This window comes from Oncorhynchus mykiss, chromosome 2 (genome assembly GCF_057628025.1).
Source record: "Oncorhynchus mykiss isolate SJ-2025 chromosome 2, ASM5762802v1, whole genome shotgun sequence".
Classification (NCBI taxonomy): domain Eukaryota; kingdom Metazoa; phylum Chordata; class Actinopteri; order Salmoniformes; family Salmonidae; genus Oncorhynchus; species Oncorhynchus mykiss.
The window spans coordinates 5,318,561-5,335,455 of NC_143023.1; the positions used below are offsets into that span (position 1 = coordinate 5,318,561).

At 45.6% G+C, this 16,895-nt stretch overlaps 3 protein-coding genes across 7 annotated transcripts in view; 1 reads left to right on the forward strand and 2 right to left on the reverse strand.

Moving 5' to 3' along the window:
- The window catches only part of LOC110520743 (transcription initiation factor TFIID subunit 2), a 44,754-nt gene extending 40,107 nt beyond the window's left edge, over positions 1 to 4,647 (reverse strand). For all 3 annotated transcript variants that reach the window (XM_090186138.1, XM_090186144.1, XM_090186140.1), the window contains exons 1-6: positions 4,161 to 4,647; positions 3,966 to 4,020; positions 2,737 to 2,897; positions 2,005 to 2,123; positions 1,439 to 1,580; positions 491 to 722 (exon numbers count right to left, since the gene is read on the reverse strand). In XM_090186138.1, coding sequence (XP_090042264.1) covers positions 491 to 722; positions 1,439 to 1,580; positions 2,005 to 2,123; positions 2,737 to 2,897; positions 3,966 to 4,020; positions 4,161 to 4,225 — 774 coding nt within the window. In that variant the 5' untranslated portion in view covers positions 4,226 to 4,647. The remainder of the gene's footprint in view (positions 1 to 490; positions 723 to 1,438; positions 1,581 to 2,004; positions 2,124 to 2,736; positions 2,898 to 3,965; positions 4,021 to 4,160) is intronic.
- A 4,305-nt stretch (positions 4,648 to 8,952) lies between these two features.
- Positions 8,953 to 15,269, reverse strand: LOC110520744 (sister chromatid cohesion protein DCC1). Its single transcript, XM_090186170.1, has 9 exons — positions 15,019 to 15,269; positions 13,976 to 14,147; positions 13,369 to 13,503; positions 12,612 to 12,702; positions 12,301 to 12,439; positions 11,902 to 11,954; positions 11,600 to 11,754; positions 9,357 to 9,505; positions 8,953 to 9,162 (listed from the first exon to the last, which is right to left on the reverse strand). The coding sequence occupies exons 1-9, from the start codon at positions 15,189 to 15,191 to the stop codon at positions 9,051 to 9,053; spliced, it is 1,179 nt and encodes a 392-aa protein (XP_090042296.1). The 5' UTR covers positions 15,192 to 15,269; the 3' UTR covers positions 8,953 to 9,050.
- A 141-nt stretch (positions 15,270 to 15,410) lies between these two features.
- Positions 15,411 to 16,895, forward strand: part of LOC110507039 (DEP domain containing MTOR-interacting protein) — a 67,995-nt gene continuing 66,510 nt past the window's right edge. The window contains exons 1-2 of one of the 3 annotated variants that reach the window (XM_090186162.1): positions 15,411 to 15,544; positions 16,534 to 16,592. In XM_090186162.1, coding sequence (XP_090042288.1) covers positions 16,579 to 16,592 — 14 coding nt within the window. In that variant the 5' untranslated portion in view covers positions 15,411 to 15,544; positions 16,534 to 16,578. Of the gene's footprint in view, positions 15,545 to 15,618; positions 16,593 to 16,895 lie in introns of those variants that run through there. The other 2 variants (XM_090186165.1, XM_090186153.1) reach the window with 2 other exon arrangements.

Consider the following 16,895-nt stretch of genomic DNA (forward strand, 5'->3'; position numbering starts at 1 on the left):
GAACACCCTACTGGCTTCTACTAAATCCATTCAGAACACCCTACTGGCTTCTACTAAATCCATTCTCCTTTCAGAACACCCTACTGGATTCTACTAAATCCATTCAGAACACCCTACTGGCTTCTACTAAATCCATTCAGAACACCCTACTGGCTTCTACTAAATCCATTCTCCTTTCAGAACACCCTACTGGCTTCTACTAAATCCATTCTCCTTTCAGAACACCCTACTGGCTTCTACTAAATCCATTCTCCATTCAGAACACCCTACTGGCTTCTACTAAATCCATTCAGAACACCCTACTGGCTTCTACTAAATCCATTCAGAACACCCTGCTGGCTTCTACTAAATCCATTCTCCTTTCAGAACACCCTACTCTACGGGCTTCTACTAAATCCATTGTGAACACCCTACTCTACGGGCTTCTACTAAATCCATTGTGATGGGTAATGCTGGGTTTCTATGCAATGCTTTTCCACACACACAGTACCTCATGCATGTAGGGGTCAACCAGGATCTCAAAGGGCCCGACAGACAGTGAGATGTTGGAGGCAGCGGTGGGGATGGGGAGGACGTAGTGGAAGGTCTTCTTCCTCATGTCATGGGTATAGACAGTCTCTACCAAGTCCCCACAGGACACAGCTACCATAGAGGCATCCACTGTGAACTCCAGCTTCCAGGTGCACAGCTCAGAGTACGAGTCCACACAGGGGAACCAGAACCTGGGAGAGGAAGGCCGGTGGACCAGAGTGTAAGTAGTCAAGGAGCAAGGAAGGATGAGGCTTGTGACAACATATCTGATAGTATTACATAGAGGAGAATGAGAGGGAAAGCGAGAGAGTAGAGAGAATGACAGAGAGAAAGGAGAGAGAGAATGACAGAGAGAGTATGAATGACAGAGAGTAGAGAGAATGACAGAGAGAGAGATAGAAAATGACAGAGGGATAGAGAATGACAGAGTAGAGAGAATGACAGAGAGTAGAGAGAATGAGAGAGAAAGGAGAGGGAGGATGACAGAGAGAAAGGAGAGAGAGAATGACAGAGAATGACAGAGAGAAAGGAGAGAGAGAATGACAGAGAGAGACCGAGAATAGGGAGAGAGAGAGAGAGAATGACAGAGAGAGAGATAATGACAGAGAGAAAGGAGAGAGAGAATGACAGAGAGACAGAACAGGGAGAGAGAGAGATAGAGAATGACAAAGAGAGAATGACAGAGAGAAAAAGGAGAGAGAGAACAACCGAGACAGAACAGGGAGAGAGAGAGTAGAGAGAATGACAGAGAGAGACATAGAACCGGGAGAGAGAGAGAATGACAGAGAGAAAGAGAAGATAGAGGAGAAAGAGAGAGAGATTATGACAGAGAGATACACCAGGCCAGCCTAGACAGCACAGAGAATAAAAGTCTCAATATGACATCAATCAATGTCTCCCTCCCCACCTCGTGGAGTTCTGGTATCCGAAGGAGAAGACGTGTGCTCCTCTCTCAGCCATGCTCCCCTCTACGTCAGGCACCACAAAGTGAAGGCCTCCTTTAGGCTGGTCCAGAGAGAACTCTATGTACACCTTCAGCACATTCATCTCTGAAGACATAGAAACAGTCATTTATTTACAGGGCACTAAGTTCAATTGTACATAAACAATACTTTAAAGCTTCCTGATGCTATATGCATTAAGCTGAGAGCATCGCAGGACATTAGCCTGGTTCCTGGTGTGTTGGTACTCTATAAACAGATCGAGGACCAACCGGGCTATCAGAATACACCTTGAACCTTTATAGTCAAACTACAGACCCAAGACTCAAGTCCCAAGCCTCAAGTCTCAAGTCCCAAGTCCCAAGACTCAAGTCCCAAGACTCAAGTCCCAAGACTCAAGTCCCAAGACTCAAGTCCCAAGACTCAAGTCAGATGCAACGGAGGCCAGTCATTCACCAAAGAAGGTCATAACGTAGATGAACCCGATTCAGAGACAACATTTGACTGGAACAAGACGAGGTCCTGTATTTACCGTCTCCTTGCTTCCACAGCTCCGAGGGGACTTTGATGACCAGCTCGCCGTGTCCTGCATCTGGGTCCACAGCACTGACTGCTGCTGTGTAGGCACTGGAGAAATAGTTCAGGTTCCTCCTGTAAGGGACAGGGCAGAGAGGAGGAGGAGGTGAGGACTTACTGCAGGTCAGTGTTCTGAAAGTAGTTGTGTAATACAAGGGGGTGAATCTCAAGTCTTCTCCTTGATTCCTCCTGTCCTCCTCACTCGACTTTACACACATTTATGTAAGTTAGCAGGAACTCTTATCCAGAGCAACTTAAGTGTGCCTTCCACTAAGGTAGATAAAACAACCACACATCCCAGTCATTGTTTCGGGTGAAAACATCAGAAAGAACCAAGGAGAACATTGGAGGATGGAGATGTACTGTTGGAGATGTACTGGAGGATGGAGATGTACTGGAGGATGGAGATGTACTGTTGGAGATGTACTGGAGGATGGAGATGTACTGTTGGAGATGTACTGGAGGATGGAGATGTACTGGAGAATGGAGATGTACTGTTGGAGATGTACTGGAGGATGGAGATGTACTGGAGGATGGAGATGTACTGTTGGAGATGTACTGGAGGATGGAGATGTACTGGAGGATGGAGATGTTCTGTTGGAGATGTACTGGAGGATGGAGATGTACTGTTTTCTGTTTCCTTCATGGAGAGTTATGAATACCTGACCGTGTGTGTATGAGGACTTACTGCTTGGACTCGTGGTGGCAGACCTCTAGAGTAGGGTCATTGTAAATGAATGGTGCTTCTAGGTCGTTGACCCGGACCCTGTAGATCCTGCACTGCTTGCTGTTGAGTTTGATCCGGTTCAGGTTGACCACAGTTGGGAAGATGGTCAGCTCCACAAAGCCCTGTCAAATAGAGGGGTGTGTCCGTTGACATGGATAAGAAACTAGACTGGTTCTACACGGCCAAATGACTAAGACTGCACATATTTCTACTGTTGTTTTCAATGTCTCGCAGTAGAAATATGTTTGGTTCTCAGTCATGTGGCTAGGTTCTACGGATACAACAACAGGGATATAGCCTACAGCTAGGTTCTACAGATACAACAACAGGGATATAGCCTACAGCTAGGTTCTACAGATACAACAGGGATATAGTCTACAGCTGGGTTCTACAGATACAACAGGGATATAGCCTACAGCTGGGTTCTACAGATACAACAGGGATATAGTCTACAGCTGGGTTCTACAGATACAACAGGGATATAGCCTACAGCTGGGTTCTACAGATACAACAGGGATATAGTCTACAGCTGGGTTCTACAGATACAACAGGGATATAGCCTACAGCTGGGTTCTACAGATACAACAACAGGGATATAGCCTACAGCTGGGTTCTACAGATACAACAGGGATATAGCCTACAGCTGGGTTCTACAGATACAACAGGGATATAGTCTACAGCTAGGTTCTACAGATACAACAGGGATATAGTCTACAGCTAGGTTCTACAGATACAACAGGGATATAGCCTACAGCTAGGTTCTACAGATACAACAGGGATATAACCTACAGCTAGGTTCTACAGATACAACAGGGATATAGTCTACAGCTAGGTTCTACAGATACAACAGGGATATAGTCTACAGCTAGGTTCTACAGATACAACAGGGATATAGCCTACAGCTGGGTTCTACAGATACAACAGGGATATGGCCTACAGCTGGGTTCTACAGATACAACAGGGATATAGCCTACAGCTAGGTTCTACAGATACAACAACAGGGATATGGCCTACAGCTAGGTTCTACAGATACAACAGGGATATAGCCTACAGCTGGGCTCTACAGATACAACAGGGATATGGCCTACAGCTAGGTTCTACAGATACAACAACAGGGATATAACTAGCATTTTATTGCGGGTATATGGGGGAACTATAGTTAACGAATATATTTACTACGATATACTTACAATCACAGACTTTCTTTGGAAGTTGATGTTGTTGATGCAGACAACCTGGTGAGTCGTGTGGGAATAAACATGACATAACAGGTTAACACATTGGGGAATAACGGCGCTACAGTATTATATACTGTGCCAAGTAATAACTTAAGGACAAACGTGTGGGCAAAGCTAACTAAGCCAAAGGTAATAGAAAATACTTATAATTTAAAAGGCCGCGGGCTCTCAAATCCCTTGTCCTTCTTCCTGTTCATCTTGACTTCATGCATTGATACGGTATATGAAATTGATCATGTTCGTGAACTACGGATTTGACGCGATGGTCGTGTGGACTGGAAAGTTCTTCCTGTATCCACAAAAAAACATATATATTTCCAGTCCTAATAAATCACAATGCAATGAGTTCATGCGCAGCGAATGTGGCGATTTAGCTAGCTAGTCAGTCAGTTGGCTAGTGCTAACGTTAGCCAGTTAGCCAGTTAACACAACACTTCCAGCCATTCTTCCCCGCCGGCTGTCTGTGCAATGCAATCAGCGTCTCAAACACCTTTTCCAGATATGCACGCTACCAAAGAATATCTTTCAGCTTTGCAAGAATAATTTATGTTTCAAATGAGCATTTTTGTCAATGTTGAGCTCCAAAAACATGAAACTATATCCTCTCCGTCTGAGCGACAGCTCAAAGTTCTTCTTCTTCATGTTTTGTGATTTTGAAATGGCGGTTGACAACCAAAAGGCGCATTACCGCCACCAGCTGGACTGGAGTGTAAATCCATGACACTTTACTGATCGAAGTGTTGTGATTGTTGAGCGGTCGTCACGACGTACCAAATACACAAAGTCGTAAACCCCGCCCATTTCGACAATTTAACTTTTTAATTTATTTTAATTGTATCTTTATTTATCCAGGCAAGTCAGTTAAGAACACATTCTTACTTTCAATGACAGCCTAGGAACAGTTATGCCTTGTTCAGGGACAGAATGACAGATTTTTTACCTTGTCAACTCGGGAATAGATCTCGCAACCTTTCGGTTACGAGTCCAACGCTCTAATCACTAGGTTACTTGTTTGTAACTTCTTAAAATTAGATGTTAAAACCAACCCTAACCTAAACCACACTGCTAACATTATACCTAACCCTAACCTTAAATTAAGACCAAACATAAATGTTTTGTTTTCATGAATATTAACGATATAGCCATTTTACAAATATTCGGTCAGTGCTATCTTGGTTCCTCGGGACGTCCCTAACCCATTGCATTTGACATTTAAAACGGTTAAGGTAAAGGTTAAGGTTAGGTTAGGACTTGTAGAGACATTTTCGACTTTAACTTTAAATAGATATGGGAATGGATGGAAAAATGGGCTGGACGTCACATCCAGGCCTGTGCCTGGGATCATATCACCTCTACCTTACCTGACACCCTAGACCCACTTCAATTTGAATGGATGGAAAAATGGGCTTTTGGATGTCACATCCAGGCCTGTGCCTGGGATCATATCACCTCTACCTTACCTGACACCCTAGACCCACTTCAATTTGCTTACCGCCCTAATAGATCCACAGACGATGCAATCACCATCACACTGCACTATCCCATCTGGACAAGAGGAATACCTATGTAAGAATGCTGTTCATTGACTGTAGCTCAGCATTCAACACCATAGTACTCTCCAAGCTCACCATTAAACTCAGGGCCCTGGGTCTGAACCTCCCCCTGTGCAAATGGGTCCTAGACTTCCTGACGGGCCACCCCCAGCTGGTGAAGGTAGGAAACAACACCTTCACTTCACTGATCCTCAACACAGGGGCCCCACAGGGGTGCGTGCTCAGCCTTCTCCTGTACTCCCTGTTCACCCATGACTGCATGGCCACGCACGCCTCCAACTCAATCATCAAGTTTGCAGACGACACAACAGTAGTAGGCCTGATTACTAACAATGATAAGGCAGCCTACAGCGAGGAGGTGAGGGCCCTCGGAGTGTGGTGCCAGGAAAATAACCTGTCACTAAATGTCAAGAAAACAAAGGAGATGATCGTGGACTTCAGAAAACAGCAGAGGGAGCGCCCCCCTGAAGAAATTGGACTTGGCACCTAAGACCCTCACAAACTTTTACAGATGCACAATTGAGAGAATCTTGTTGGGCTGTATTAACGCCTGGTACAGCAACTGCACCGCCCGCAACCGCAGGGCTCTCCAGAGGGTGGTGTAGTCTGCCCAATGCATCACCAGGGGCAAACTACCTGCACTCCAGGACACCTACAGCACCCGATGTCACAGGAAGACCAAAAAGATCATCAAGGACAACAACCACCCGAGCCACTGCCTGTTTACCCGCTATCATCCAGAAGGTGAGGTCCGTACAGGTGTGTCAAAGCTGGGATCGAGAGACTGAAAAACAGCTTCTATCTCAAGGCCTTCAGACTGTTAAATAGCCACCACTAGCCCGTTAGAGGCTGCTGGCCTAAATACATACTGTCGACTTACAAATCACTGGCCACTTTAATAACAGAATACCAGTCACTTTCATAATGTTTACATATTTTCCATTACTCATCTCATATGTATATACTGTATTCTATTCAACTGTATTTTAGTCTATGCCTCTGCTTGCCCAAATACTTATATATTCTTAATTCCATTACTTTAGATGTGTGTATTGTGTGTATTGTTGTGAAATTGTTATATATTACTGCACTGTTGGAGCTAGAAACACAAGCATTACGCTACACCTGCTAAACATGTGTATGTGACCAATACAATTTGATTTGCCATAAATGTAGTCTTGGACTGACCATATCCAAGTCCAATTTCAAAGTGTACATTCTGTTTGACACTAGGGGGCGCTCCACTCACTCCTCCAGCACATGGTAGGTGTAGGGATTGGACTTGGTAAGGGTCCAATGTCAAGTGTAAGCTGTGGATGTTCTGATTGGCCGAGAAGTCTGGGGGGCTCCAAGTCTCATTGCTCTGATTGGCCGAGGGGTCACGGGGCGTGTTCTGTTGCTTGTGGACTTTATAAGTGCCTCTAAAGCCAACTCTAATATACAGACCCCTTCACTTTTCCCATATTATGTTACGTCCTTATTCTAAAATGTATTAAATAGTTTCCCCCCCTCAATCTACACATAATACCCCATAATGACAAAGCAAAAATAGGTTTTTAGAAATGTTTGCTAATTTATTAAAAATGTAAAACTGATCACATTTACATAAGTACTCAGACCCTTTACTCAGTACTTTGTTGAAACACCTTTGGCAGAGATTACAGCATTGAGTCTTGGGTGTAACGCTAGAAGCTTGGCACACCTGTATTTGGGGAGTTTCTCCCATTATTCTCTGGAGAACCTCTCAAGCTCTGGATGGGGAGCGTTGCTGCACATCTATTTTCAGGTCTCTCCAGAGATGTTCGATTGGGTTCTAACTGGCCCACTCAAGGACATTCAGAGACTTGTCCAGAAGCCACTCCTGCATTGGAAGGTTAACAGTCGCCCCAGTCTGAGGTCCTGAGCAGGTTTTCATCAAGGATCTCTCTGTACTGTGCTCCGTTCATCTTTGCCTTGATCCCAGTCCCTGCTGCTGAAAACATCCCCACAGCATGATGCTGCCACCACCATGATTCACCGTAGGGATGGTGACAGGTTTCCTCCAGATGTGATGCTTAGCATTCTGGCCAAAGTTCAGTCTTGGTTTCATCAGACCAGAGAATCTTGTTTCTCATGGTCTGATAGTTTGCCTTTTGGCAAACTCCAAGCTGGCTGTCATGTGCCTCTTACTGAGGAGTGGCTTCCTTCTGGCAACTCTACCATGAAGGGCTGATTGGTGGAGTGTTTCAGAGATGGTTATCCTTCTAAAAGTTTCTCCCATCTCTACAGCTCTGTCAAAATGACCATCGGGTTCTTGGTCACCTCCACGACCAAGGCCCTTCTCCCCCGATTTCTCAGTTTGGCCGGGCGTCCAGCTCTAGGATGAGTCTTGATGGTTCCAAACGTCTTCCATTTAAGAATGATGGAGGCCACTTTGTTCTTGGGGACATTCAATGCTGCAGATGTTTGGTACCCTTCCCCAGATCTGTGCCTCAACACAATCCTGTCTCAGAGCTCTACAGACAATTCCTTTGACCAGATGGCTTGGTTTTTGCTCTGAAATGCACTATCAACTGTGGGACCTTATATAGACAGGTGTGTGCCTTTCCAAATCATGTCCAATCAATTGAACTTAGCACCAGTGGACTCCAATCAAGTTGTAAAAACATTGAGGAACAATGGAAACAGGATGCACCTGAGCTCAATTTCAAGTCTCATAGCGAAAGGTCTGAATACTTAAAGGTATTTCAGTTCTATTTAATACGTTAGATACAAAGTAAAGTTTTTTTTTGTTAATTGTCATTATAGGGTATTGTGTGTAGATAGCTGAGGATTTTTTTTATTTAATCCATTTTAAAATATGGTGTAACCAAATGTGAAGAAAGTCCAGGGGTCTGAATACTTTACAAAAATATAAAACACAACATGTGAAGTGTTGGTCCCATGTTTCATGAGCTGAAATAAAAGATACCAGAAATGTTCCATTCACACAAAAAAAGCTTATTTTCTCTCAAATGTGCACACATTTGTTTTCATCCCTGTTAGTGAGCATTTCTCCTTTGCCAAGATAATCCATCCACCTGACAGGTGTGGCCTTTTGACCAACCTTCGACCCCCGGGCCCCTCCAGCACAATTTTTATTTTATATATATATTTAGGAGAATCATTTATGGTGCTTTTTGTTTATATTTGATCCTAACCTTGTTTCTAACAGTAAAATATTGGGTTGGATCATTTGTGTTGTTTTAGAAACGTAAACACATTTTATTTTGAAAGCCTTCTTGTCACTGCCCTTCTGCCTCTTGCCACTGGAGGGCACTAAATGATCAAATTGTGACTGTGGTATTAGGAATAAAGCATAAGATATATAGTATAGGTGGGAGGAAAAAACACAAAGTAGGTCATAATTACGAAAACATTAGATTTTTATTACAACATTTGAACAAATACAACAATACACTGATTCCAAACAACTTTGCTCGTCAATTAAGATATCCAATCGTCTTCATGTTGCCACTAGCCTTCTTGAATTGAAGACTTTTATTCCGTTTTGCGTGGACAAACGAGCGTATTTGGTAAGAAGAGCTCCAGTTGTTTGCTTTTCTCCACACAAGTCCCTGCATGACAATAAATCGTTGAGGATCAAATCGTTGTTAACACAGAGAGCTTTCCAGATAAAACAAGACCGTTGGACCAACACCACCTGGCGGTGTCTGACACCACAAACATCTGGCACACAAGTCTAAATCTCTAATAGTCATTATGGGACAGCACAGAGACAGCGGTCATTCTGATGCTCAGTTTTACTCACTGTATGTAAGGGGTGATGTCCTCCTCGGTCCACTTCTGTCTCATGGTGAAGAGGTGGGTGAATCTCTCCAGTGTGTCCTCGGGAAGATCTTCCACTCTCAGCAGAGATATGGTCTCTGGTTTGGAGCTGCGGTCCACAAGGGCTAGACTCTATAGAAACCCATAACCATCTGGATAATCCTGTAATCATGTCTGCCAACAACAGTCTTTAAAAATGTGTAATTACCATAACTCTAAGGCTAAAATAAAACCTGCTGTAATGCCTAAAAACATAAACATCCATTAAGAGATATTTTGCTGTAGAATCTGAGAATAGTCCACATGTAACAAAACAGTGTTGGTTAAAGACATGCTCTGGAACTTTAACTAGTAAGTATTGTTTCAACCTCCCGAGTTGGGCTGGATGTGTCCATGTGTACTTCATACATGCATAATCTGTGCGCAGAAAAACATCCTAACCTCAAACTGGCCACGAAATCCCTAATTTTAAAGCAACTGTTTTCTGGAAGCTATGTGGCGCCATTTTCCCTACATTTTCTGGACCAGGTTCAAGCTGGAAAACTGGCCCATCCCTCTGTGAGCTGCCAGTCTGACCCCCGTCCTCACCTTCAGCTGGTCCAGTCTAGTGCCCATCCCTCTGTGAGCTGCCAGTCTGGCCCCTGTCCTCACCTTCAGCTGGTCCAGTCTAGTGCCCATGCCCTCTGTGAGCTGCCAGTCTGGCCCCAGTCCTCACCTTCAGCTGGTCCAGTCTAGTGCCCATCCCTCTGTGAGCTGCCAGTCTGACCCCGTCCTCACCTTCAGCTGGTCCAGTCTAGTGCCCATCCCTCTGTGAGCTGCCAGTCTGACCCCATCCTCACCTTCAGCTGGTCCAGTCTAGTGCCCATCCCTCTGTGAGCTGCCAGTCTGACCCCCGTCCTCACCTTCAGCTGGTCCAGTCGTGCCCATGCCCTCTGTGAGCTGCCAGTCTGACCCCATCCTCACCTTCAGCTGGTCCAGTCTAGTGCCCATCCCCTCTGTGAGCTGCCAGTCTGACCCCATCCTCACCTTCAGCTGGTCCAGTCTAGTGCCCATCCCTCTGTGAGCTGCCAGTCTGACCCCCATCCTCACCTTCAGTTGGTCCAGTCTAGTGCCCATCCCTCTGTGAGCTGCTAGTCTGGCCCCCGTCCTCACCTTCAGCTGGTCCAGTCTAGTGCCCATCCCTCTGTGAGCTGCCAGTCTGACCCCCGTCCTCACCTTCAGCTGGTCCAGTCTAGTGCCCATGCCCTCTGTGAGCTGCCAGTCTGACCCCCGTCCTCACCTTCAGCTGGTCCAGTCTAGTGCCCATCCCTCTGTGAGCTGCCAGTCTGACCCCCAGTCCTCACCTTCAGCTGGTCCAGTCTAGTGCCCATCCCTCTGTGAGCTGCCAGTCTGACCCCCGTCCTCACCTTCAGCTGGTCCAATCTAGTGCCCATCCCTCTGTGAGCTGCCAGTCTGACCCCCGTCCTCACCTTCAGCTGGTCCAGTCTAGTGCCCATCCCTCTGTGAGCTGCCAGTCTGACCCCCAGTCCTCACCTTCAGCTGGTCCAGTCTAGTGCCCATCCCTCTGTGAGCTGCCAGTCTGACCCCCGTCCTCACCTTCAGCTGGTCCAGTCTAGTGCCCATCCCTCTGTGAGCTGCCAGTCTGGCCCCCGTCCTCACCTTCAGCTGGTCCAGTCTAGTGCCCATCCCTCTGTGAGCTGCCAGTCTGGCCCCCGTCCTCACCTTCAGCTGGTCCAGTCTAGTGCCCATCCCTCTGTGAGCTGCCAGTCTGACCCCCGTCCTCACCTTCAGCTGGTCCAGTCTAGTGCCCATCCCTCTGTGAGCTGCCAGTCTGGCCCCCGTCCTCACCTTCAGCTGGTCCAGTCTAGTGCCCATCCCTCTGTAAGCTGCCAGTTTGACCCCCGTCCTCACCTTCAGCTGGTCCAGTCTAGTGCCCATGCCCTCTGTGAGCTGCCAGTCTGACCCCCGTCCTCACCTTCAGCTGGTCCAGTCTAGTGCCCATCCCTCTGTGAGCTGCCAGTCTGACCCCCGTCCTCACCTTCAGCTGGTCCAGTCTAGTGCCCATCCCTCTGTGAGCTGCCAGTCTGACCCCCGTCCTCACCTTCAGCTGGTCCAGTCTAGTGCCCATCCCTCTGTGAGCTGCCAGTCTGACCCCATCCTCACCTTCAGCTGGTCCAGTCTAGTGCCCATCCCTCTGTGAGCTGCCAGTCTGACCCCCGTCCTCACCTTCAGCTGGTCCAGTCTAGTGCCCATGCCGTCTGGGACACTTTGCTGCCACACCTCCTGGAACTCTGCCAGGTTGAACTTCGCTGCGTTCTGCAGCAGCATCTGAGCTGTGGCTCTGCACACCTTGTCCTCGTTCAGCGCAAAGAACGCCTCATCTGAAAAATCACCACATCTTCATTTCTGTTTAATATCCATGAAATAGCTGTGAAGAGCCAAAATAGTGCACGAGGGAAGAGGTAGTTGCTGTGTGTCACTCTACAGCACACCAAAGCATTAAAAACGTACAGTACTTTCTGACTTACCGTTGTCCGTGTAGCGCCGTCCATAACAGTTCAAGCTATGCTCTATCATCTCCCTGGGAAGGAGAAGGGGTTTGGATGAGTATCAAACAAATACATGTATTCCCTAGCCACACACATGCACACTTTTTAATGTTGTCATAACAACAGAGCTTCCACACACTTCGGTTCAATGCACATTTTAAAGAGGTTTGTTGTCCCGAGCCTTTAGTCAAATGTGGCCTTTGACAGAGCTGACAACGTGATGACTAAGTATTACATCAAACTGCTCTCCACTTCATTTTATTTAACCAGGCAAGTCAGTCAACAATAAATTATTATTTAAAATGACGGCCTACACCGGCCAAACCCGGACGACACTGGGCCAATTGTGCGCCTACTGCACCTCCTAACTGCACCTACTGTGGCTCCAGACATCCTAACTCCTCCAGACTGACACGAAGAGGGACTTTACTGAAGGACCAGGACTCAGAGTCCACCAGCTGAGTGATATGACCCAGTAGCTTCATCTCATAGTCAAAATCCAACAGCCTCCAGTAGCCTGGAATACACAAGAGGGGACCATGTTAAAAGAGCACAGGACAAACAAACACCTCCTCATACATGTGGACACACCAAGGCCAGCATGTATATAGACACAAACCACATACAGTAGATCACATATCTAAATGGAAAAAACTGTGAGAAAATAAACATTTGAGAATTATTCTTACCGTTGACCTCACAGGCATGAATAGTCTGTAGTTGGGCCTCCAGTTCCTCCTCACTTGCTTGGATTCTTTCAAGCAGGTCTCCCATAGTGTACTGCCAAAAGGAAACGTTTTATCAAGCAGGTCTCCCATAGTGTACTGCCAAAAGGAAACGTTTTATCAAGCAGGTCTCCCATAGTGTACTGCCAAAAGGAAACGTTTTATCAAGCAGGTCTCCCATAGTGTACTGCCAAAAGGAAACGTTTTATCAAGCAGGTCTCCCATAGTGTACTGCCAAAAGGAAACGTTTTATCAAGCAGGTCTCCCATAGTGTCCTGCCAAAAGGAAACGTTTTATCAAGCAGGTCTCCCATAGTGTACATTTTAGTCATTTAGCAGACTCTTATCCAGAGCGACCTACAGTGCTGAGTGCATAAATTGCCATACTTTTTTTTTGGTACTGGTCTCTCGTGGGAATCGAACCCACAACTCTGGCGTCGGAAGGTCCATGTTCTACCAACTGAGCCACACGGGACTACCAAAAGGAAAGCTTTTAAAAACAGAGAACGGTAGCGTAGCGGCAGACATTTACTCCGTGTATAATAGAGATGATGTTCTAGCGTGTACTGGCCTTTCCTGCGTGTCTTTTCTTAGCGGCACCAACTTCGCTGATAGTTGCTTTGTTGAGGAAAAGTTGTACCGACTATGAACGTGACAGTCCTACCTTAAGATGAATGGACTGTAAGTCTCTCTGGATATAATCTAGTAGAGTTAATAAGTACCTTCCCCTCCGTGACATCCTCCTGCCCACTGATACCTGGGCCCTCGTACGGATCCTCCATCAGAAGTCTCTTCAGCTTCTTTAGTTTGGGATGGCGCTTTCTCAGCTCCCAGTAACTGTTAGAAAAGCCCCAGATCTGTTGGGAAAAGGGTCATTTCTCAGGTCCTGAATACATTTCAACATATTATGTCACACTGCAACTTTCTGTAGGTACTGGAGAGCATTATTGGTGTGTAACATTTGGGGAAAGTCGTACAGTATTGATAACATTGAATGATGTGGGTCAGGTACTCCCAAACTGGGGTAACTTTGTTAAAGCAAGGCCCCTGAACTCTCGTGTATTTTCTGCATTATGCAAATGATCTGGGCAGCGACCATGTAACATGTTTACAACATACAGACTGCGCTGGTTATCAAAGGGCAAAGTATTGAATACATCACAATGAACTCACTGTGTTAGAATGTCTATAGCTATTTAGTGTGCGTGTGTCAGCATGTTAACGTAATATCTACTGTACAGACATTCAATAACAGATCAGTGATTTTCAAAATGGCTGTCACACCAGAAACATTCATTGTGTTCAGATAGTTGATAAGACTCCTCCTACCTGTGCATGGACCAGCTGAGAGCTGGCCTGGTTGTCAGTAGTCAGCTGATCTGGAGTCAGGCAGCCAGGCACTAACAGCAGGAGGTTTGAGGTGTCGGCTATCTTCAGGTCATAAGTCTTGTCTTCACTGCACAGGACAGCTCTCTCATCCTGGTCTCCTCTGATAACCAGGCTGCATGTAGAGAACAAGGATAAAGGAGAGAGAGATTGTGGAGATCGTTGACGTGTAGAGAAACTCAACGTTGAAACAGTCTCTCTACTCGTCAATGTTAAACAGACTGTTTTTAACGTTGATGTGTAGAGAAAGTGGCAACAGCTGGATGAATTGTTTTCACCAGGGCTGGACAACCCTTCTCCTATAGAGGTAGTAGGTGGGTGGCCCTTGACCATCACACTCAGTTCCATCACATCACACATAAGAGTCATTGGATGAAGGGGTATTCTGAAGGGGGAGGAGTTTAAATAAGAGACATGACGCTCAGTCTATACATTAACCCGCATCTCTTGCGGTACGGTTTTTGTGGGATTATTTTTTTTAATGTGATATGAAAAGTAGAGGGATTTATGTTTCTATAACTGTACTGCAAGTGTGAATCGATTCACGTTTAGTTTGAGTATTTGGCCGTTTTTGGCTTCCGGAGCCAATTTGCCCTTCAAGGACATGTTCTGTTTTAGACTAACGGAGTAACGGTAGACTCCTTAAACCTGAATCAGGTGTGTTTCAGTCCAACACACCTGATTCAGATTATCAAGGTCCTGATGGGGAAGATCAATCATAGAATCAGATGTGTTGGAACAAATGCCTGCAGACGTCCGGTAACAGTCCAGGTGGGTTGCCAACGCACACTACACACACGTAATCTGTGAACCCAGAACAAAATCTCGCGTAAACCAACCAGTCACCTGCGAATGTTTAGGAGAGACAACCCACCGCCACATTTCTATTAACATAACCAGCTACGTGTATTAACGTAACTGTGTTTAATCTCTTAACTGTGTATTTATGTTGAATTAGCTACATTGTAACTATGCAGATACTTTACCTCTTTCCTGCTTCTATGTGTTTACAGAGAGTGTCATCCAGTTCCATCAGGCAGTAGTCTCCGGACGAGACGCTTTCTCCAAAAGTCAAACAGTGAATTGTGTTCTGCAAATCATTCTCTTTTAGTTTGGCGATTTGTATGGTCGCCTGCACCTCTTCTAATGTTCTCGACATCTGGTTCTAATATATGAGCTAAATTTAATGAGAAATAGCCTATTTTGTAGTGTACTCCAACTAAATGTGACTCTCGCTAGATTAACTTTCCCGCAATATATACCGGAAATACGATGGCATGTTCGATTGACAGCGGCATAGGCCAATGAAAGTCTCGATTACGTCACGTTGTCCCTCCTACAGTACAGTCGATTTATGTCCGTGCAGCACGCCGAGTTCACCCGACGTGGGTGCACGGTGCTGAAATCTACCACTGGAAATGATCAGATGGAACCCAACCTTCATCTACGGTCACTGAACCTAACCATAGCGCCAAAGGCGATGCGCTTGATTTAGCTCGCTTAGCACACCGAGTGAGTGCAGTTTGTTGGTTTGAGACTAGTCCACTTATCCGATTCTGTAACATTTGCATATATCGCGCATTCTTGGTTTACTTCCACAATGCCCACTTGTCTTGTGAGCGTTGCCAATTCAGAAACTTTGTCGCTATATTAAGCGAGTTTTCAGACCCCTCCAGCGACTTTTATTGGTAAAGGATTCCAGCGACAAATTCAGATTATCTTTTTCAGGCTGCCTTTTGGGGTTTTGACACAGAGGGTGTCTATGATTTTAACAGCATTTAGCGACTTTTCCCACTCAATTCTACCGCAAACAACAGTGGTTGAAGGTGCAGGCTACTTGTGCAACATTAGTCACATCAACGACGCACTCACATGCCGAGTTCACCTACTAGTTGAAACGAGGAAACTGACATTTCCTGGTTGCACGCGTGTATAACTTCAACCTATTAGCAAGTCGGACATTTCAGAGTTTCTTAGTTCCAACTAGCACTTGAACGCGGCAATAATCAAGAGAGGCACAACGTGCGGCGGAAAAAGGGCGAAAACGCGACGTGGAGACCGCAGTTGTGCCGCATCAAGCCAAATTCATGATGTGACGACGTCGCGGAAACGTAATCTAGCGACAAATCAAGGAGCCAATAGCTGTAATCACTGAAAAAAAAGTCGTCAACCCTGCACGGTGTCAACGTGCTTTTCATGGTAGGATCGCGTAGTAAACAGAGGCAGAGGTCCGAGTGGAGCTCGTTACTACTGAAGAAATCTATGCACATTTCACAAGGAATCGCTGTTCGTTGAATGAAGCTTTACCGACGAGAAAATTAATATGCATACGTTTAGATGGTTAGCGGACCAGTTACATTTTTAGAATACAAAAGAAGTTCGACATCAAGATAGTATCCCCTCTTGCATAGCTATAGATAGCGTCTGTCCATTTTTCACTGTGCGAAACGTGTTTTTTTAAAATGCGTTTCTCACATTATGCTGCTGGTTTGCAAATCTAGGACAACGTTATCTCGAGGAACAATAAATCAGCAATTTTTTTATCCATGGTGTTTGCAAGGTAAATTATTTGAAAAATTGTTATGCATTTAAATGTGCACGTAATGATCAAATACTACAGCACATGTGTGTCAGAGATGGACCACAGCAGGGGTGTTTTACCTGTGATCATGGAGGATATGATTGCACTGTGAGCTAACGTTATCTAAACTATCCTGTTTATTTCAATAGATTGTACTGTTGATATTCTGCAATTTTTTGGGGGATATACGAATGACTGGTTACGTCAGTTATGACACTAATACAGTATAGCTACAGTCATTAGGACAGAATACAGGGGAGCTATTCAGACGGCTTGTCAATG